General features: G+C 45.7%; 1 protein-coding gene across 3 annotated transcripts in view; it reads left to right on the top strand.

Moving 5' to 3' along the window:
- The window catches only part of ANKRD31 (ankyrin repeat domain 31), a 408,642-nt gene that overhangs the window by 292,634 nt on the left and 92,298 nt on the right, over positions 1-23,710 (top strand). For all 3 annotated transcript variants that reach the window (XM_075342271.1, XM_075342267.1, XM_075342277.1), the window contains 2 exons: positions 575-657; positions 21,046-21,127. In XM_075342271.1, the coding sequence (XP_075198386.1) occupies positions 575-657; positions 21,046-21,127 (165 nt within the window). The remainder of the gene's footprint in view (positions 1-574; positions 658-21,045; positions 21,128-23,710) is intronic.

Below are 23,710 nucleotides of genomic sequence, written 5' to 3'. Positions count from 1 at the left end.
ACACGTGCCATAAACACTGCACGTGCGTGATTTTCACAGATGTGTGAAAGAGGCCAATGGCTTGGCTTCATAGGTATTCCAAGATGGCAATGACAGAGGCCTTCATCAGAACCCAAGCTGTCATAGCGATCCACTGGCAGGCCTCAATCAAGCAATTAGGGGGCTACCTAACGGATGGGGCATTGGGATTACTTAAATGCAGCAGTTAGTAATTGACAACGACATTAAAAGAGTCAAATAGCAGTGGTCAGTGCTAGGTCTGATCACTGCTATTAGAGAAAGATGCCAGCAATATAACACAGCGAGCCCTTGCCCTGTGTGGAGCGGGGTCTGCTACTGAATACTCCAAACACCATGCCACACTCCATTAAGAGCAGGAAGGGGTTAAAAGAAAAACAGAAACTACTCCTTATGTAAACCTAACAAAAATGAACATAGCTATATATTATAAAACTTCATACATTAAGTAAAATTGTAGAATGTAAAGTAAAAGGTAAATAACTGTGATTGTATTGTAATTCAATTGTAGTTGTAGGATTAGTTATAGTATGAATATGTATTTGCTTTTGTTCAGATAAAAAAGACCCACAGCACAAAAATACAACTAACCTGCCATCAGATACCGATGTGTGCAGAGCTGAAGGTACCTGTAGTGAGGTATGTTCGTCTTTTTATGTACATTATATCCAAAACGTAACCTTTCTTGATTAATTACATGCTATTTATAATAAAGTGCATACAGGCAGAAAAACCAGCAGCACTCACCAACAGTTAAAATCCATCTTTCTTTGTCGCTCCATTGGGAGACCCAGACAATTGGGTGTATAGCTACTGCCTCCGGAGGCCACACAAAGTATTACACTCAAAAGTGTAAACCCCTCCCCTCTGCTATACACCCTCCCGTGCATCACGGGCTCCTCAGTTTTTATGCTTTGTGCGAAGGAGGCTGACATCCACGCATAGCTCCACATCTTAGTCAGCAGCAGCTGCTGACTAGGTCGGATGGAAGAAAAGAGGGCCCATATCAGGGCCCCCAGCATGCTCCCTTCTCACCCCACTCTTGTCGGCGGTGTTGTTAAGGTTGAGGTACCCATTGCGGGTACATAGGCAGGAGCCACATGCCGTTTTCCTTCCCCATCCCTTGATGGGCTCTGGGTGAAGTGGGATCCTAATCGGTCTCCAGGCACTGGGACCGTGCTCCCTCCGCAGCCCTGGGGAACTGCTGAACAGGAGCCGGGTATCGTCAGGGACAAGGCCCTGCTACTGTGAGGTACTCTGTGTCCCCGTGGGGACCGCGCATGGAGCGCTTGTGCCATACACACTGCAGCACTGCTGGGTGTGTTAGTGCGCCGGGGACTACCGCGCCGGCCGTGCTTATTTGCCGGCCGCGCTTATAACTTTAGTCCCCGGCTTTTGCGGCCTAGTTTCGCTTATTCCCGCCCACAGGCCTGCCAGTCAGGGGAAGGGCGGGACACTGCACAGGACGGCAGCACTGAGGGCTGGAGCATACTCTGTATCCTCCTCCCCCCTCACTCAGCACAGTGGGGCACTAGATTCCCGCACTTTCTAGGGCACGCCCACGGCCTCCTCCTCCCCACAGAACGCCGGCAGCCATTACTGTCAGCACTTCTGACGCTGGAGAGGAGAGACAACATCAGGGGGGCCCGGGCACGGATTCTGGTGATCACACAACCGCTGTGAGCGGTCGGGAAGCAGCACCTGAGGTGCTGGCCCCACTGAGTGCCGAAGTGTACATATATATATATATATGCTTGTTGTATGGTCGCACTGTTGCTTTTTGGCTACTCCTAGAGAAGCCTTACAGTCCAGCCCCGGGCACTGTTCAATCATTATACCACCCCCGGACCTGCCAGTCAGGAGGAAGGGCGGGACAGTCGGGCTGAGGCCGACAGTGAGGGCCGGAGCACACTTCGCTGTCCTCCGCCCCCCTCACTAATCACGCTACGGAACTGATCCCCTCAAGGACTCAGTGTCCCCTTGGGGACGGTGCAGAGAGCAGCTTCGCCTCAGACTTGGCGACTACCGCGCCGACCGCGCCTGCTTGCCGGCCGCGGTCTGTAACTTTAGTTCCCGGCTTTTGCGGCCTAGCGCCTTAAACTCCCGTCCCTGGCCCTGCCAGTCAGGGGGAAGGGCGGGACGGTCAGTCGGAGGCTAGCAGTGACGGCTGGAGCACACTTGGCTGTCCTCCGTCTCCCTCACGTTTCGCTCAGGGCACCAGATTCCTGCACTTTTGGGGTTACGCCCACGGCTCCCCCCTCCACTGTACACGCCGACAGCCATGTTTTCAGCAGCACATACTGCTTCAGGGTCGGTACACCAGGGGGCTTCTTCTCGATGCTGGGCCCCCTAGAGTGATGAACTGTATATGTGATACACTGTATATATAACTATATAATGTTTGAATGCAGTTTCACTGGTTGAGCTTCGCCGGCGTTCCCTGTCCAGGCGGCAGGGACAGAGTTACAGCTTTGCTGAGAAACTCTCTGGGTCATTTTCACTATCCATGTCTCAGGCTATGGACAAATGGTCGGCTAAGAGACTAGGAGTTGCGGTCCAGACCGGCCCCTTACACAGGCCCCGAGCACTGCGGGATCGCCCCAGGCCTCCCTCGGTCTGCGACGAAGCGTGTTCCTGGGGTGGCCTCTAGTTAGTACGTGGTAAACTCCAGCACGAACCGCAGTCCCAGTCCGGCTAAGCAGCCTTGCTTGGAATCTTCCCCGACTTCTAGGGTCTCAGCTTGAGGACCCTCTAGAGGATGGGGCGGAGGTCGCAACCCAGGACTCTGTCCGGACGTGGCTCTCAAGGCTTCACAGATTCTGTCCAGAAGCACACCTTCCCGGACAAGCGTTTTACTGAACGCCTTATAACACACGTTGTCCCTTCCCCTCTGACGTTGTTAAGGTTTCGGCTCAGTGTCATAAGGTGCCCGCCAGTCTCGGACTGGCGGCTAGATCAGTAGTAGCAGTGGCTGGCGGGTCCACGCTCAAGAATGCCACGGACAGACAGATAGAACTCCTAATGGGATCCATATATGAAGCCATAGGCGCGTCCGTTGCCCTAGCCTTTGCAGGGGTGGGCACTCCAGGCTATCTCAGCTGCTCTGTCTCAGATCAATGCGGTCATCCTGTGCTCCGCAATTAGCGTCTTTGACGTCTCAGGCGGTGGTATTTTCATCCTCCGCCGTGCACAGAGAACCTTTTCTGCATGGCGGTCCAGGTCAGGGGAGTGGTCCCCACATGTCCAAGACCGATGTAGGAGACATTCTGTCTTACGGTCACAGGATAAAGCTCAGTTCTCGTCCTCCGACTCGTTGATTCACAGCATCTCCGTCCCCCGAGCGAGCCGATGCACGTTTCCAGTCGGTGAACACTCCGAAGGCAGGAGGAGTTGCGATCCTCGTTCCCCTTCAAGAACGTAGTCGCGGCTTTTTACTCCAGCTTGTTCGTGGTACCAGATAGGACGGATCACTCCGCCCCGTTCTGGACTTCACACGGCTCAACGGACGGAGAACCTGACGGTTCCGGATGGAATCTCTCCGCTTGCCATCACCTTTGATGGCCCAAGGAGGTTTCCTAGCATCAATCGACATCAGGGATGCTTATTTCCACGTGCCGATTGTACCAGAATATCAGCGCTTCCTGCGCTTCGCCATAGGGAACGAACACCTTCAGTTCGTGGCACTAACTTTCGGCCTGGTGACAGCCCTAGGGGCCTTCACCAAGGTCATGACAACGGTGGTAGCGGTCCTACTCTCTCAGGCAATCTGCTGGTCAAGGCCCCCTCTCGGATGGCATGCCAACACAGACTGAACATTGCTCTAGAGACCCTTCAGAGATTCGGGTGGTTCATCAATTTTTCCTAAAGTCAAAATTGACACCGGCCCAATCAATGACATATCTCGGCATGGAGTTTCATACTCTCTCAGCGATAGTGAAGCTTCCGCTGGACAAACAGCGTTCACTACAGACAGGGGTGCAATCGTTCCTTCGAGCCCAGTCACACCCTTGAGGCGCCTCATGCACTTCCTAGAGAAGTTGGTGGCAGCAATAGAGGCAGCTCCGTTTGCGCAGATTCATCTGCGCCCACTTTAATGGGACTTTCTCCGCAAATGGGACAGTAAATCGATGTCCCTCGACAAGAACGTTGCTCCTTCTCGGGCAGCCATGGCCTCCCTTCAGTGGTGGCTTCTTCCCACTCTTGTCGAAGGAAAAATCCTTCCTGCCCACATCCTGGGCTGTGGTCACGGCGGACGCGAGTCTGTCAGGGAGTCTTCCTCCACCACAGGGCTCAGGGTACATGGACTCAGCAGAGTCCTCCCTCCAGATCAATGTTCTGGAGAGAAGGGCAGTGTTCTAGCCCTAATAGCGTTCCAGCCATGGCTGGAAGGCAGGCAGATCCGAATTCAGTCGGACAACGCCACGGCGGTGGCATACATCAACCACCAAGGCGGCACAAGCAGTCGGCAAGCCTTCCAGCAAGTCCGGCGGATTCTGCTGTGGGTGGAAGCCACAGCCTCCACCATCTCCGCAGTTCACATCCCGGGCGTAGAAAACTGGGAAGCAGACTTTCTCAGTCGCCAGGGCATGGACGCAGGGGAATGGTCTCTTCGACCGGACGTGTTTCAAGAGATTGTTGCCGCTGGGGGAAGCCGGACGTCGACCTATTGGCGTCCCGGCACAACAACAAGGTCCCGGCATTCATGGCACGTTCTCAAGATCACAGAGCTCTGGCGGCAGACGCATTCTGAATTCTGCGGCCCTCAACCTGACTGCGTAGCCATTGAGTACTGGATCCTAGCGTCTTCAGGGTTATCTCAAGAGGTCATTGCCACTATGAGACAGGCCAAGCAACCAACGTCCGCCAAAGATCTACCACAGGACGTGGAAGATCTTCTTATCCTGGTGCTCTGATCAGAGTTTTACTCTCGGGCCATTCGCCTTGCCCACTTTCTGTCCTTCCTTCAATCCGGAATGGAGAAGGGGTTGTCTCGGTTCCCTTAAGGGACAAGTTTCGGCGCTTTCTGTGTTTGTGTTTCAAAAGCGTCTAGCCAAACTCCCTCAGGTACGCACGTTCCTGTAGGGGGTTTGCCACATAGTCCCTCCTTACAAGCGTCGGCTAGAACCCTGGGATCGGAACAGGGTGATACCGGCTCTTCAGAATCCACCCTTCGAGCCAATGAGGGATATTCTCTTTCACGCCTTTCGCAGAGGGTGGTCTTCCTAGTGGCAGTCACGTCACTCCGCAGAGTGTCTGACATAGCAGCGCTGTCCTGTAAAGTCCCCCTTCCTGGTGTTTCACCAGGACAAGCTGGTTCTGCGTTCGGTTCTGGAATTTCTCCCGAAGGGGTATCCTCTGTTCATCTCAATCAGGATATCTTCTTACCTTCTTGTTGTCGCATCCGGTTCACCAACGTGGACAGGATTTGCACTTGTTAGGTCTGGTGAGAGCACTCAGACTCTACATTTCTTGTACGGCGCCCCTGCGCCGCTCGGATGCGCTCTTGTCCTTGTCGCTGACCAGCGTAAAGGGTCGCAAGCTCCCAAGTCAACTTGGCTCGGTGGATCAAGGAACCAATTCTTGAAGCCTACCGTTCCGCTGGGCTTCCGGTTCCTTCAAGGCTGAAGGCCCATTCTCCCAGAGCCGTGGGTGCGTCCTGGGCGTTGCTGCACCAGGCTACGGCTCAGCAGGTGTGTCAGGCGACTACCTGGTTGAGTCTGCACGCCTTCATGGAGCACTATCTAGTGCATACCTACGCTCGGCAGATGCCAGCTTAGGTAGGCGAGTCCTTCAGGCGGCGGTTGCCCACCTGTAGGAAGGGGCCGTTTTACGGCTATATTACGAGGTATTCTTTTACCCACCCAGGGACTGCTTTTGGACGTCCCAATTGTCTGGGTCTCCCAATGGAGCGACAAAGAAGAAGGGAATTTTGTTTACTTACCGTAAATTCCTTTTCTTCTAGCTCCAATTGGGAGACCCAGCACCCGCCCCTGTTTCCCTTCGGGCTGTTATTCTTTGTGTACACATGTTGTTCAGATTGAATTGTTCTTGGTCATGGTTTCAGTTCTCCGAACATCCTTCGGATTGAATTTACCTTAGACCAATTTATAAGTTTCCTCCTTCCTGCTTTTGCACCAAAACTGAGGAGCCCGTGATGCACAGGAGGGTGTATAGCAGAGGGGAGGGGTTTACACTTTTGAGTGTAATACTTTGTGTGGCCTCCGGAGGCAGTAGCTATACACCCAATTGTCTGGGTCTCCCAATTGGAGCTAGAAGAAAAGGAATTTACGGTAAGTAAACAAAATTCCCTTCTCTTTCCATTTTGTAAATCACTTTGAAATGATATGAAGCGGGGAGAAGGAGCATGCAGGCATTGTACCCAGTACCCAGTTATGTATCCTGCATGCTCCCTCATCCCTCCCTGCTTTATATCCTTTTAAAGTGATTTGCAAAGTAAAGAAGATGGATTTTAACTGTTGGGGAATGCCGCTGGCTTATCTTCTTGCATGTACCATAGGTTACACTTGCGTATAGAAAAATCGGTCTGATTTTCATCCAAAAAAGTTAAACGGGTGAAATCTGTTTAGTATTCCATATTGTTAAGGCCCCGTTACACTAACGATATGTCATCGGGGTCACGTCGTTAGTGACGCACATCCGGCATCATTTGACATATCATAGCGTGTGACAGCTTCGAGCGACTGTGATCGAGCAAAAATACTCACCTTATCGTTGCTCGTTGACACGTCGCTCATTTTTAAAAAATCGAACGTCCTTCTGCGTGCCGGTTGTTCATTGTTCCCGAGGCAGCACACATCGCTCCGTGTGAAACCTCGGGAATGGTGAACTGCAGCTTACCTGCGTCCCACCGGCAATGCGGAAGGAAGGAGATGGGCGGGATGTTACGTCCCGCTCATCTCCGCCCCTCCGCTTCTATTGGGCGGCAGCTGAGTGACGTCGCTGTGACGCCGAACGTCCCTCCCCCTTCAGGAAGAGGATGTTTGCCGCCCACAGCGACGTCGTTTGGAAGGTAAGTACGTGTGATGGGGGTTACCGACTTTGTGCGACACGGGCAACAAATTGCCTGTGTTGCACAAACGATGGGGCCGGGTGCGATCGCACGATAAATCATCGCGTGTAAAGCGGCCTTTAGAAGGTTGCTGGTCACATGGTCAATGGGAGGTACTGTATGTGTTGCAGAGGTAGTTATCTTCTGTGATGTATGTCCGGGAGCAAGCTTTAGTACATGTAGTACTAAAAGAATATTTTTTTTTTCTCACATTGCAATGGCCCATTTTATATACAAGTAGGAATGAACCCTTAGGCTATGTGCCCATGGGAGCTTGCTCCTACGGATTTTTCCGCGGAAAACCTGCAGATTTATCTGGATTTTCAGACAGTACAGACACTCCCCATGTTATCCTATGGGACATGGGGAGTGTCTGTGTCCATGTTGCGGAATGTGTGACTGTGGAATATGCTGCGGATGTCCCGCAGCCGCACATAACTGCATGTCCATTATTCCTGCGGATTTACCTGCGGAAATCCCGGCGCTCCACTATGGAGATAGAGGCCGGGACTTCCGCAGGTAATCCGCAGGTTTACCGCAGCTAGTTCGCTGGAATCCCGCAGCTAAAAATAGCTTCGGATTCCGTCGAGCAGCTGCGGGAAACCTGCGGACGTACCTGTTGATATAACCGCAGGTGCAAGCTCCCATGGGCACATAGCCTTATATTGATGTGATGACAACGAGAGACTGAGCACCTTCACACCATGTGTACTATGCTTTCAGGTGATAGTTTTTGTTGGATAATCCTATTTGCTGGAGTTGTGTTTCGGGAGTGCTAGGCAACCTTCTTGATTTTTTATTATACCTCATTCATAATCACTTAATAAATACTTAGAAATAATAATTTTTATGGTCATTTTTTTAGCCTCTAATTACATGCTGACAATTCACTGTAATAGCGAGAAGAGCAGATAACGCAGATCCCGGCCAGTTACCCCATGGATGTCACATAAAAGATGACACAGACTCTAAAATGGTTAGAATAATGTATTGTACTCAATTTATCTTCACTTATGCCCTGCCACTTTTTTAATTGTGAGGTGTTAATGGTTTGATATAGCAGCTGGAGGTCCCTAGGTCTGCCATATATGGAAGCCTGACAGTTTTACATTTACAGACGTAGTACAATAGGAAAGTCTTTGTCACAATGTGACTGCAGGATAGTGAGGGACAGGGTACTCCTATGCGGTCTTTCATGCTAGGGGACCCTAGACTATCCCTAACCTTAGGGTTGCCCCTAATGGTGGAGATGCCCAAATCCTGTGCCTGGCTATTCTCTTGAGCAGATGTAATCTGTTACCACATCCCCTCCAGGGAAGGAAGGGGCTGGAGAGTGATGGCAACACAGAATGTCAGACAGGGGAAAATCAAAACTCAGACACTTTGCAAATTTACAGGAACAAATGATAAGAGACCAAGAATAAAAGCAAGAGTAGGAAGGCAGCAACAAAAAGACAACAAGTGTAACACCACAACTGCTCACAGCAATAATGCATAACAACCACCAGTGAGTCTGAATCACAACACCTCACCAAACGAGTATAGGTAAACTATAGCTGTGTTACGTCACCGCCGGAGTCTGCTCCAGCGACTTCTGTTCCGATCGCCAGGCGACGCCGTGTTCCTGCCGTGGATGGTGCTGGTGAAGGGAGAGGAGTCGATGCCAGCGGTGGGCGCAGGCTCCGATCATCCACTGGGCTGGGTTAGCTTGGGATTTGCAGTACCGCTGGCTGACTGTGGGTGGCATGTGTCTTCCAGCTGAAGTTGCCAGCGTTCAGCTACAGCCAATGGGAAGACACCACACCCTTCTTATTCCCCCTCCTGTCACATGACCACTGCCAGAGATAGTTCTGATTTTCCTGGCTCCTGTTACGTCCTATTCTGTTTGGTGATTCCTGTGTGTTGACTTCTGCTTGTTTTCTGACTACCCTCCTGCCTACTGATTTTGTACCTCGCTGCCCGATCCGGATTTGACCTCTGCTACGTTTGCTGACTATGTCATTGCCTGCCGATTCTGTCCCTGTTCCGCAATTCCTGGTTTGACCCTGCCTGACTACTACTCTCATCGGACTGCAGCCTTCCACAGGTAGTGATCTCCAGTTTCCTGTGTAATTCCAAATCCCTGTAGAGGGGTTAAAGGGTTTCAGGGTTCTGGGGGTCCTGCTTGGTGAGTGGCTTCCCTGTAGCCTCCCCTTTACAGCCCATCTGAGTCTGTGGATCCAGGCGGGCGTTACAAGCTGGCATTGATGGAACAGTCGAACCAGCATATAAAGGAGGAACAAATGTGACTGGCTCCTCCACAGCATGTGATCAAATGAAATTAACAAGCAGCTTGCCTGTGAACCACAAGTTTGTGGGTCAACACCCCAATCTCCCTGCGCTAATCACAGGCATCAGAGAAGTTAGGAGGCAGAGTGCCAGAAACTGTAGTTTCCACAGATCCTAATGCCATAATAACAGTTGGCGATGTCTGCAAAAATCTCCTTGTGACAGTCTTGGATTGTATCATGTGAGTGATTAGGGGAAAGCATGCTCAAGTCCTCTCCATATATTTATATATACAGTTGAAACCAAAAGTTTACATACACTATATAAAAAGACACATATGCATGAGCGGTATGATGGCTGGACATTCATATCTTATTTGTACTTGAGTATAATTGTTTGTACAGATGAACGAGGCACCATCAGGTATTTGAAATTGCACCCAAGGATGAACCAGACATGCGCAAGACCACAATTCTCTTCCTGAGATCTTGGCTGATTTCTTTTGACTTTCCCTTGATGCTGCACAAAAAGCAGAGTCTTTCAGGTGTGCATTAAAATATATCCACAGGTTTGTCTCTAATTAACTCAGATGTTGCCAATACACCTATGACAAGCTTCCAAAGACATTATATCATCATATGGGCTGTCCTATATTGTTTAACAACATAGTACTCTTAGGCTATGTGCACACGTCTGCGTTCTGCCGTGACAAATAGTCCGCAACGGTTTTTTTTACACCGCATCTGCGTTCCAAAATGCAGCCGAAAAGCTGCATTTTGGATTGCAGAATGGATGCAGAATTCATGCGTTCAGGATGCTTGCTGTGCCATAGACAGAGTGGTAAAAGTATCCAAAACACACAAAAGAAGTGACATGTTGCTTTTTAGAACGCAGCGTTTTGGCAAAAAATGTCAGCATCCAAAATGCTGCATTCTAAAACACAACGTGCGCATTGATTTTGCAAAATTCTCATAGTCTTTGCTGTGGATGCAGAACGCATACGTTTAAGCAGCAGTTTAAAACGCTACGGAAACTAATGAAAAATGCACATGTGCGCACACAGCCTTATGCGGGCTTTACACACTGCGATATCGGTACCGATATCGCTAGCGTGGGTACCCGCCCCCATCTGTTGTGCGACACGGGCAAATCGCTGCCTGTGCCGCACAACATCGCCCAGACCCGTCACACGTACTTATCTGCCCGGCGATGTCGCTGTGACCGGCGAACCGCCTCCTTTCTAAGGGGGCAGTTCGTTCAGCGTCACAGCTGCGTGACTGAACCGCCGCCCAATAGAAGCAGAGGGGCGGAGATGAGCAGGACGTAACATCCGGCCCACCTCCTTCCTTCCGCATAGCGGCCGGGAGGCAGGTAAGGAGAGCTTCCTCGTTCCTGCGGTGTCACACCGAGCGATGTGTCCTGCCACAGGAACGAGGAACAACTTCGTTACTGCTGCAGTAACGATATGTGAGAATGGACCTCCATGTCACCGATGAGCGATTTTGCACGTTTTTGCGACGATGCAAAATCGCTCATAGGTGTCACACGCAACGGCATCGTTAATGCGGCCGGATGTGTGTCACCAATTCCGTGACCCCAACAACTTCGAATTAGCGATGTCGTAGCGTGTAAAGCCCCCTTTAGTGTATTTAAACTTTTGACTTTGCAGAAAGTTTTAAAAATTCCTTAAAACATTCTATCTCTCTCCAATTATTTTGGCATTTGGCAGAAAGAAATAATTTTAGTTCCTAATTGACCTAAAACTTGACAGGTTTATTAATATTTTATGACAGTGAAAAAAACATGCATATGTGTCTTTATGTCTAGATAGTGTATGTAAACGTGTTTAAACTTTATATACAGCTCTGGCAAAAATTAAGAGACCACTGCAAAATTTTCAGTTTTTCTGATTTTTCTCTTTATAAGTATATGTTTTGAGTAAAATGTAAATTGTTCTTTTATTCTATAAATTACTGACAACGTCTCCAAATTTCTAAGCAATAAATTTCGTATTTATTTTCTGAAAATGAGAAATAGTCAAAATAACAAAAAATGCATTGTTTTCAGACCTCAAATAATGCAAAGAAAACAAGTTCATAATCATTTAGAAACAACAATACTTCGCTCAAGCTAATGCTAACAGGAATTGGTGGAGATTGCCTCTCTCCCCCAGTAATGGAGTATGCTCTGGTTTATTATTTATTAACCTGCTCTTATGGCGACATCACTTAATATTGTAGCGTGGAATGTTAGGGGGCTCAGGGATGCGAATAAGAGGTGTGCTATATTTACTCATTTGCAAAAGTTTCTCCCGGCTATTCTATGTTTCTCTGAGACCCACATGGTAAGAGATAATGTTCATTGGCTGAGGAAGGGATGGATCACACATGAATATCATTCCACATACTCGACCCATGCACGGGGTGTCAGTGTGTTGGTGCACAAATCCATCCCATTCTCATGTACCAAATCAGTGGTTGACCCTGGGGGCAGATTTGTTTGTTTACTTTGCACACTGTATGGTATACAATTTATTCTGGTTGCGGTATACATCCCTCCACCATACTCTGTCGAACCAGTAGAACGAATCTTGTCTGTTTTAGACTCCTTCCCCCCTGCGCCGACTCTTTTGATAGATTTTAACACATATTTACATTATTATCTAGATATGCTACATTCGGGGAACATATCAGAGGAGGCAGCCTCAACTTCATTTGCTAGAATGCTGACAGAGCTGGGTTTGGTAGACCTTTGGCGCGTCCAAAACCCCACATCCAAACAGTTTTCCTGCTACTCTAGCTCCCACCACACTATGTCATGGATAGACCTGGCTATTGGGAACACACTTATGACCTCATATGTACAAATGGTGGCCTATCTACCTAGAAGCGTATCTGATCACTCACCACTCCATGTTACACTTTCATGGGGAAACCCCCTCACCCTCTCTAGGCCTATCTGGAAACTTAATCCCTTCTGGATACAGCTTATAGGGGACTCTTTACATGATAATATTTTAGAATATTTCCAACTTAGTGCGGAGCACTCATTATCACATATAGTCTGGGACTCTATGAAAGCCGTGGTGAGGGGATTCTATATCAGAGAAATATGCATACGTAAAAACCAAAACAGACGCTACACCCAAAGTCTGATTCAGGAAGTATCTGTTGCGGAGGCTGCGGTGGTGCTCAACCCGACAGAGGAAACTAAAAACATTAGAGACGGCACAGATGTCACTCAGGGAAAATCTCATGTCGGCCGCAGCAAATAAACGTCACTTCCTCAAGCAGAAATATTTCATAGAGGGGGAGGGAGTAGGGCACCTACTAGCCACGGTCATTAGGGCGCAGGAAGGATCTTCATATATAAATAGGATGAAGACGGAGTCAGGTGATCTTGTAATGGAAAGTGAGGATATAATGAGGGAGATAAAGAGGTATTATATGCGGCTATGCACATCAGACTGTGACCTTACGGAGACTGAGAGAGAGCAATATTTGGATGCTCTCTCTCTCCCCACACTGGCCGACGAAGAAAGGGATTTGTTGGATCGAGACATCCTGTTGGAAGAATTAGAGGAAGCGCTTGGCCAGACGCAAAATGAAAAAGCTCCGGGATCGGATGGCCTGCCTGGCGAGTTTTATAAAACTTATGCACCCTTACTACTACCTAAACTACTTAAAGTATTTGAAGAGGCTGACAGGCAGAGGGTCCTCCCGCCTTCTATGAGGGAAGCTTTAATAGTCTTAATATTAAAACCCGGAAAAGATCCAGAGATCCCGGATTCGTACCGCCCAATCTACCTACTACCAACAGATGTTAAATTACTGGCCAAGGTGCTCGCCAATAGGATGTCCCGAGTCATCTCATCTATTATACAGAATGATCAAACAGGATTTATTCCATGTAGAGCCACATCTATGAATCTTAGAAAATTATACTTAGGGATTCAGCATAGTTCTGAGAAGCCAGGGGAAAGGGCAATTTTGTCCTTAGACGCCGCTAAGGCGTTCGATAGCTTAGAATGAAGGTATTTGTGGGCGGTACTTCGGAAAATGTGTTTTGGACACAGATTTATAAATAGGTTGAAGCTGCTATATGACTCACCGGTGGCGTAGGTTAGGGCTAATGGCAGGGTCTCTGAGTCTTTTCCTCTCGGAAGAGGTACTAGACAGGGGTGCCCGCTCTCGCCCTTGCTATTTGCTACTGCAGTGGAGCCATTGGCAGTTGCAATAAGGAAGTCCAAGGAGAGAACGGGATTTAGGTGTGGAGCAGTGAAGCAGAAAATATCATTATATGCGGATGACCTACTTTTATATTTAGACAGGGTACATTCCTCGATTTTGCCAACAATGGATATCATTCAAGAATTGGGGCGGAGGTCTGGCCTTCGGATTAATTGGTCCAAATCGGCTTTAATGCCGATAGACCCTCTCCCGGTGGATTTCTCGGACTTGCAGATACCGGTTCCTGTGGTCCGAGAGTTTAAGTATCTGGGAGTAACTGTTAGCCCAAATCCGAAGGATTTCCAGGCCCTAAATCTAGAACCCCTGTTGCAGCGGTTCAGAGCAAAGGTGCACACCTGGTGTCGCTTGCCGCTATCAAATATCGGTAGATCCAACTTAATCAAAATGGTAATGATGCCACAATTACTATATCGTATACATAATTCTCCAGTGTGGATACGTAGGGAATTTTTTGCAAAAATTAATACATTATTCCGGGAACTTATCTGGAAGAAAAAACAGGCTAGGATTCGACTGGAAGTGCTACAGCGGGGAAAGGAGGAAAGGAGGAGGGAGGACTGGCGGTACCAAACCCATATATATACTATATAGCCTCCCAGATGCAACATCTTAGGGGTTGGGGAAAAGAAGGAGCGCATGATAATAGTGGTGATATAGTGAGAGAGGGATCGGTATGGAAATAACCGGGTTGCCAGTTGGATGTGAGACAAAGACAGATAAATGGGGCACGATATCCCACGTTGGCTATGATATTTCGGGTCTGGGACAGAGGTAAGTTTCTTTTGAAGATAAATGGGCCTATGGAGTTCTGGCCACTGTGGCGGAACCCGGATTTGCCAGAAATTAAAAAATTAGTGGGGTTCAGAGGATGGGAAGATAAAGGGATCCATTTAGTGTCACAAGTACTACAAAATAATATTCTTAAGAGTTTTGAGCAATTGAGAACGGAGTTTCACCTTCCGCATGTCTTCTTTTATCAGTATTTACAGCTGAGGCACGCACTGGAAAGACAGAGGAGGACAAACCCGGTGACAGTGACACATAATGAAACATTACATAGGCTGCTTACATCTGAGTCCTCTAAGGGTCTTATTTCTGAACTATACAAAAGATTACTACCTGCCCATCTGGAGACATACCCACTGACTGTTAAAAGTAAATGGGAACGGGACGGAAGACCAGTGGTCCGACATTCTAGAACATGTCCCTAAACTGGCGGTCTCTGAGTGCCAAAGGCTTTCTCAAATATATCTCATCCACAGGGTATATAAAACTCCCAGCCTATTATTCAGGATGGGACTTAGACCAAATGCACAATATATTAGGTGTGGACAGGATGATGCCCATTTGATGCATGTTATGTGGGAGTGTGGACACATTGGTGATTTCTGGAAACAAACCCTGGGACTCATAGACCAAATATATCATATCACAATACAGCCGTCAACTCGTTTGTTTGTTGAGTCTGTGGGAGGGAGGAGTAGACCCGGACTCTCCAACAGCCCTGGGAATAGCACGTATCCTGTATCAAGCAAGGAAGATACTTGCATACCATTGGTTAGATCCTCTACCACCAACGTTATCAGAGCTTAAAAATAAATTAAATAACGTCATTAGATTGGAAAGGGGAGTTTATTTAAAGAGAAAAACACTGAGAAAGTTTTACAAATTCTGGCAGCCATGGATGGAGTCGCCGGGTCTCCCCTCGGGCTCTAGTGCAGGATGCAATGTTGGACCAGTTACTGTTGTGCTTTCAGTGAATAGATCATTTGGGGAGTAAACATTAAAACTAGTGTTTTACGTGGCGGAGTGGACTTTGAGCTTTGCTGTGGGAGGGGGCCGGAAGGGTGTGATTGATGATTAAACGGGGAGAGAGAGGCAAGCGGGTATGGAAATACGATGCAGAGCGACACGGCTGATGGAGGAGACTTTTCTATTAGACTGAGGTATTATTGCATAATTTAAACTTTTGTTTATCTGTGGAGCCATGTTGTTTGTAGGCTCAATTTATATAACTGATCTAAGAATCTTTTTTTTTTTTTGTTATATACAGTGGAAGAACCTGATTTATAGACAACATATGTTTTTTCAATGTACGCGTTTACTAGTTATATAAGATGCAATATATTTTCTCTGTACTGATTCTTAGTTGTTTAATAAAAAAGATCTGATTTAAAAAAGAGACAACAATACTAATGTTTTAACTCAGGAAGATTTCAGAAATCAATATTTTGTGGAATAACCATGATTTTTAATCACAGCTTTCATGCGTCTTGGCATGCTTTCCATCAGTCTTTCACATTGCTTTTGGGTGATCTTATTCCACTCCTGGTGCAAAAATGTAATCCGTTCTTCTTTGATGGCTTGTGACTATCCATCTTCCTCTTTATTACATTACAGAGGTTTTCAATGGAGTTCAGGTCTGGAGATTGGGCTGGCCATGACAGGGTTTTGATGTGGTGGTCCTTCATCCACACATTGATTGCATCATGCCACACAGCTAGGTCATTGTCCTTTTCAGCTTTGCCCAACACCTGGTCAATTAATGGTTAGACGGAGACCTGGAAAGGCGTACAAGCCACAGTGTCTTGCACCTACTTTGAAATTTGGTGGAGGATTGGTGATGATCTGGGTATGATTCAGCAAGGCCGGAACTAGGCAGATTAAAGTTTGCGAGGGGCATATGAATCAAGCCGCATACAAGGTTATCCTGGAAAAACAGTTGCTTCCTTTTGCTCAGGCAATGTTCCCCAACTCTGAGGACTGTTTTTTTCTAGCAGGACAATGTGCCATGCCACACAGCTAGGTCAATCAATGTGTGGATGAAGGACCACCATATCAAAACCCTGTCATGGCCAGCCCAATCTCCAGGCCTGAACCCCATTGAAAACCTCTGGAATGTAATCAAGAGGAAGATGGATAGTCACAAGCCATCAAACAAAGAAGAACTGCTTACATTTTTGCACCAGGAGTGTCATAAGGTTACCCAAAAGCAGTGTGAAAGACTGGTGGAAAGCATGCCAAGACGCATGAAAGCTGTCATTAAATATCATGGTTATACCACAAAATATTGATTTCTAAACTCTTCCTGAGTTAACACAAGAGTATAGTTGTTTCTAAAGGATTATGAACTTGTTTTCTTTGCATTATTTGAGGTCTGAAACCAATGCATTTTTTTTTTTTTTTTGTTATTTTGACCGTTTCTCATTTTCAGAAAATACAAAATTATTGCTTGGAAATTCTGAGACATGTTCTCAGTAGTTTATACAATAAAAGAACAATTTTCTCTGTACTCAAAAAAAAAAAATCAAAAAAATCAGAAAAACAGAAGATTTTGCAGTGGTCTGTAAATGTTTGCCAGAGCGCATAAATATATATATATATATATATATATATATATATATAAATAAATCATATATACTGTATATATATTGAACAAAAATATATATATATTATATATAATATATTCACACTAATATATCTATCTATCTACATATATATATATATATATATATATATATATATATAAATCATATATACTGTATATATATTGAACAAAAATATAAACACAGCACTTGGTTTTGCTCCCACTTTTTTGAGCTGAACTCAAATATCTAGGACTTTTTCTCTGTACACACATTTTCTCTGAAATATTATTCACAAATTTGTCAAGATCTGTGTTGGTGAGTTGTGATGGGCAAACCCAAACTGTAAAGTTCTGGGTCCGTACTGGATACCTAATGTACGTGCACGGACTACTCAGAGACATCCATGTTAAGTGGGATTTACACGCTACAATATATCTAACGATGTGTCGGCGGGGTCATATCGTAAGTGACGCACATCCGGCATCATTAGTGGTATTGTAGTGTGTGAAACCTACGTGTGATTGAACGAATAAACGTTGATCGCATACACGTCGTTCAAAACCTAATTGAACGTTGGGTTGTTCAATGTTCCCGAGGCAGCACACATCGCAGTGTGTGACACCCTGTGAACGATGAACTGCAGCTTACCTGCGTCCCACGGCTCCCGCCGGCTATGCGGAAGGAAGGAGGTGGGCGGCTTGTTTACGTCCCGCTCATCTCTGCCCCTCTGCTTCTATTGGTCAGCTGCCATGTGACGTCGCTGTGACGCCGAACGTCCCTCCCACTCCAGGAAGTGGATGTGCGCCGCCCACATCGAGGTCGTATGGTAGGTAAGTACGTGTGACGGAAATTAATCGTTTGTGCGACACGGTCAACAAATTGAACATGCCGCAAATACGATGAGGGCGTGTCACATCGCATATGATATCATATGCTTAATTGTAAGGTGTAAAGCAGGCTTTACTCTTTGGGTTCGGCCACCCGGATAATAAATAAAAAAGGAAAAAGAAAAAAAATAAGTAATAAAGCAGGACTGTTATACTTACCGTCCTTCCTCATGGCTGTAAGGCTATGTGCCCATGGGGGAAAGTGTCCTGCGGTTATATCCGCAGGATCTCCCAGAAAACCGCAGCACAACTTTGTCTGTTTACATGCTGCAGTTTATTTGCGGAATGTCCTGCGGATATGGTGCGGGCATTCTGCATTGAGGGTACAGTACCATGGCTTCGGCACTGCATCCTCAATGCAGAACAAGTGCTGAGTGATCGGGGAGTTCATACCTCCATCACGCAGCACTTCTCTCCATCTCTGGTTGTGTTTACACTGTGAAGTAGAAGTTGGGCGGGCCTGAACTAGCTCTGGCTGTCACATGACCGGAGCTCGTGCAGGCCCCGCCCACATCCTCCTTCCTGCTCCTGTGCACCGAGGGAAAATGACCGGGTGTCTGCTATCAAGGCAGGTAAGTATGGGCCAAAGCAGGGGATTTCCACAGGTAATGCCGCAGGAGTAATTGACATGCAGTTATGTGCGGCTGCGGGATATCCGCAGTATATTCCGCAACCGCACATTCCGCAACGTGGACACAGCACTCCCCATGTCCCATAGGATAACATGGGGAGTGTCTGTACATGATGAAACCTGCGGATTTATCTGGAAAATCCAGATAAATGCACAGGTTTTCCGCGGCAAAATCCACAGAAGTAAGCTCCCGTGGACACAGGGCCTAACACTACTTCCGGGTCTGCTTATTAGCTCGCATACATATTTACTTCCCCGCTGACTGTTTTGGCATCTGTGATTGGTTGCACTCAGACCACTTCCCCACTCTGTGTGACAGTGTCTGTGATTGGTTGAAATCACATCTGTCTGCGTCCCTATAGTGATGTAAAAATAAATAAATTGGCGTAGGGTCCTCCGTATATTCTGATACCCAGTCCATATAAAGCATACTGCTGCCGACAGCAGCTGTTTGCTTTTCTTGGTTTTGTAACAAAGTAAGAGGGACCCTATGTGGCGCTTTTTAAAATTCATTAAATAAATAATTTTTAAAAAATGGCATGCAGTTCCCCCCAATTTTGATACCCAGCCAAGATAAAGCCAACAGCTGGGGGCTGGTACTAACAATAGCAGCCTGCAGATGCCCAGGATTGTCGCATCCATTAGATGCAACGATCCCGGCACTTTACCCTAATCATCCCTATTACCGTGGTGCGGTGGCAATCGGGATAATATAAGGGGTTAATGACAGCTCACAGCTTACACTAAACTTTAGATTAGTAATGGTTACAGGTCTATGAGACATCCCCAGTAATAATACTGTTAGTAAAAAGAAATAAAGTATTTTTTTGGTGTTTGATTTGAAATAAAATACAAAAAACCCCACTCTTTTTGTCCAATTTCATTAACCCACCAAATACCCAGGTCTGACGTAATCCACACAAGGTCCCACAAAAATCCCGGTTCTGCTACATACTAAAGTCGCAGCATGCAGGCACATTAGAAAACATGACCGCACACTGTGGCTTTAGGAAGAGACAGACTGAACCGCAGCTGTGAGCAGTGATGTCACTCAGTTTATCTGCGGTCACAGCTGGAGGTCTCCTCGATCCCCCACCTGTGACTGCAGGTAAACTCACCTCAGGGGAACTCATTGAAGTGAGTGACTTCACCTCAGGTTACGCTGAAAAGAAGCATTGTTGACAGCGGCCTTAAGCTGTGATAGTCTCAGGAGCTGCGTTGCTTGAGGGCCACAGGATGTAGCCTCTGGGGCCTTGTGCTTCAGACCACTTAATTACATCATATGTACTGTAATGTACTCTTATTAAAATAATAGGATGTGAGCAATAGTATGGAACTTGGTTCTCCTACCTACAAAGAGAGCCTTTAGTTTGGGTTCTGGCTTTGTTAGTCACCTTCTCTTTTCCTACACATGGAGAATTGCATGTCGTATAGAACATGCTGCCCTGGTTCCTTTCCCTATCTTTTCTTAGCAACACTTCCCCCGTTATTCCCATCTTCACCCTTCCCTCCCCAACCCCCTTTTTTTCTTCTCCATATCTCCCTTCTCCTCCTCTTTTTCCTCTCCTTTCTTCCTTACTCCTCTTCTTTTTCCCTTTCTCTCTTGTTCCTTTTCTTCCTTCTCCTCTGTCTCCTCTTCTTTTTTACATCTTCTTTCTGCACTTCTCCATTTTTCTTTCTTTTACTGATTAGATGCTACTTGGAGTTGCAAGACCAGAACATGAAACTCTGTTTATCATTAAGACAGAACTAGTTCAAATAATGCAAGGTTTTCCTGACTACTGTTAATTTCTTTTTTTTTATATATATACTAACCAATACTGTACTTGATTGCTACACCTGTTGGTCTTTTGCACCTTTTATGTACTCTTTGATTTGATACTTATGTGTTTTGAAAATGAATACAAAAAGTTTAGAAAAAAAAACTAAAATAATGTAAAATAAAGGATATAACAACTATAAATGCATTGTGGTAATATTAAATGAAGCACTGGGATCTGACTCCATCTGGGCAAGGACAAGTGCCAAATTGCAGATTTTCCAAGTTAAACCATCAACTCTTGTGAAAAAAATTGCTGAACTAAATGGGATTTTCTGCTCACACCATACATGCACTTTCTTCTTAGTCTCTCAAAATAAAACAATTTACACATTAACGAGCAGTTCAGTATAAGGTTTTTGTATATACTTATCATTCTGTGTACCAGCAACACACCTTTGTGTAAAGTTATAGGCCATGCTCCACACCCACAGGATTGGCTCTGGGGCAAATGTGAACTTTGTGCTCACTTTGTATGTTTTGATTCACTTACTAAAAACACCTTTCAATTGAAATTTCTGACTTATTTGACATTTAGTTCAGGATCACACAAGACAGTTATTATTGCCTCCTTTCAAGGAAATTTGATGTAAACAGCAGCAATGTTTGTGTTTAACCAGTTTGGTGCACGTTCCGAATACAGCTGCTATGTAAATAAGCAGATGAATGTCATCACTTTAATCGCCTGTATCCTAGTTATTACATCTTCATTTCTATTAACTATATTCCCCATAGGAAATCCTGGACACTTTGCACATTATAGAAAACAATCAGAAAAAACTACTGTCCACAGAACTAGAAGCTTTGGAAGATGCAGGTAAAATGTACTAGTAAATCATATTTGCAAACTTATATACAAACTGCTACACACAGTGGTCATATTGAACATTGCAAAGATAAGTATGTATATGCGTAAACTTATTGTATATGCACACAACATCTGTTTCATGAAGATTCTGTCTGGAACCCGACTGAAAAAGCCCTAAAAAGATGTTGAAAAATGAACATAGGTACATCAATGTCAACTTTTCTTTGGTCTTTTGAAACCTACAGTTGTGTTCAAAAACATGAGTTTAGCCCAAAATCTTTATAATAGTTTTTATTTCCATTCATTGGGAACATTACACACTGTTTTCTAAATCAAAACATGCAGAGAAATGTATATAATGTTAAACTACTTTACAGAAAATATTTTAAAAATGAACATTGGACTGTTCAAAAAAATAGCAGTGTCTGCATTTGTCTTTACAGACTCAAAATTTGTAGTCTTTTTATTGAGGATTTAGCATTCCTGTGAATCACTAAGCTAATATATAGTAACAATGACCACAGTTTTTTAGAACTGCTTCACAATTATGTTGCATAGTCAACCAACTCCTGGCACTTGTCAACTCTTAAGGCCCATTTACACACAACGATATCGCTAACGAGATATCGTCGGGGTCACGGTGTTGGTGACGCACATACGGCCTCGTTAGCGATGTCGTTGTGTGTGACACCTTTTTGCGATCAGTAACGGTCGCAAAAAGGTGTCAAATCGTTTGTCGTGTACTCGTCGTTCATTTTTAAAAAATCTTTCCTTGTTTGGAACGCAGGTTGTTTGTCGTTCCTGCGGCAGCACACATCGCTATGTGTGACACCGCAGGAACGAGGAACAACATCGTACCTGCAGCCGCCGGCAATGAGGAATGAAGGAGGTGGGCGGGATATTCCGGCCGCTCATCTCTGCCCCTCCGCTGCTATTGGGCGGCCACTTAGTGATGCCGCTGTGACGCCGAACGGACCTCCCCCTTAAAGGAGAGATTGTTCGGTGGCCACAGCGATGTCGGTGAACAGGTAATTGCGTGTGACGCTGCCGTAGCGATATTGTTCGCTACAGCAGCGATCACCCCGTGACGCGCCACTGACGTGGGCGGGTGCTATCTCTCACGTCATCGCTAGCGAAGTTGCAGCGTGTAAAGCCCGCTTTATTCCAGCCCAGAATGCTTTGACTACATCCCATAATTTGCTTTCGTTTGTTGGCTTTGTCTCAGAAACGGCATTTTTGATGTCACCCCCACAAGTGTTCTATCGGATTAAGATCTGGGGATTGGGGTAGCCACTCCATAACCTCAATTTTGTTGGACTAGAACCAAGATTTTGCTCATTTACTGATGTGTTTAGGGTCGTTGTCTTGTTGAAACTCCCATTACATGGGTATTTCCTCTTCAGCGTAAGGCAATATGATCTCTTCAAGTATTTGCATATATGCAAACTGGTCCATGTATGCGGTAAATAAGCCCGGCACCGTAGTAAGAGAAACATGCCCATATCATGATGCTTGCCACCACCATGCTTCACTATCTTCAGAGTGTCCTGTGGCTTGAATTCAGAGTTACTGGGTCATCTGAAGAACTGTCTTGAACTGAAAAAGAACAATTTTACTTTCATCAGTCCACAAAATATTTCTCCATTTCAATTTAGACTAGTTCATGTGTTCTTTGGCAAATTCTATCCGCTTCAGTACATGTCTTTTTTTTTTTTTTTTTTAACAGTGGGACTTTTCAGGAAATTCTTGCTAATAGATTAGCCTTACACAGGTATCTTCTAACTGTCCTAGTTCTCACAGGTAACCTGAAATGTCTTTGATCATCCTGGAGCTGATCATTGGCTGAGGCTTTGCCAATTCTGGCTTTTCTAACATCCATTCAAATGGTCATCTTCTGTGTTCTTCCATGTCTTTGTTTATGCTTTCCATTTTAAAGCATTGGATATCATTTTAGCTGAACAGCCGATCATTGTCTGCACTTCTTTATAAGTTTTACCCTCTCAAATCAACTTCTTAAAAAAAGTACACTGTTCTTCTGAGCAGTGTCTTTAACGACCCATATTTTTTAGGCTTTCAAGGAGAAATGCATGCACAACGTGGGCTGGTTTCACCCTTAATTAAGGGCCACCTGATTCTCACCTGGTTATATATAGAATAATTGATGTCACTAATTTACCTCCACACTGCGTTTTTTGTTTATTTTTTTTTTTAAATATTTTTATTAGGGATTATATAACATATATGGGAAAGGTCATGTAAAAACATCATATTAATTTGTAATAAGTCATATGATTTCGTACAAGTAATAAACAATTGTTGATGGATAGGGAAGGAGGAAGAGAAGGGGAAGTTAGGATGTGAAGGATTGCAAAAGTTTAATAGGGAAACAGGCAAAAACAAGGGGGGGGGGTGAAGGGGAATGGGGAGGAACAAGGGAGTAGGAGAACCATATATCATGAATCCTTAAAAAGAAAGGAAAATATCATAGCTATTTATAAAGAATACAATTACACACAATAACAAAAAAACAAACAATACAACTATGTACAAAATTTCTGAAACCACTTTGGCAAATAAAGACCAAAAGTTTGA

This window comes from Anomaloglossus baeobatrachus, chromosome 1 (genome assembly GCF_048569485.1).
Source record: "Anomaloglossus baeobatrachus isolate aAnoBae1 chromosome 1, aAnoBae1.hap1, whole genome shotgun sequence".
Taxonomy (NCBI): domain Eukaryota; kingdom Metazoa; phylum Chordata; class Amphibia; order Anura; family Aromobatidae; genus Anomaloglossus; species Anomaloglossus baeobatrachus.
Note: the sequence above shows the minus strand (reverse complement) of the source record. Positions and strands in the feature narration are given on the sequence as shown.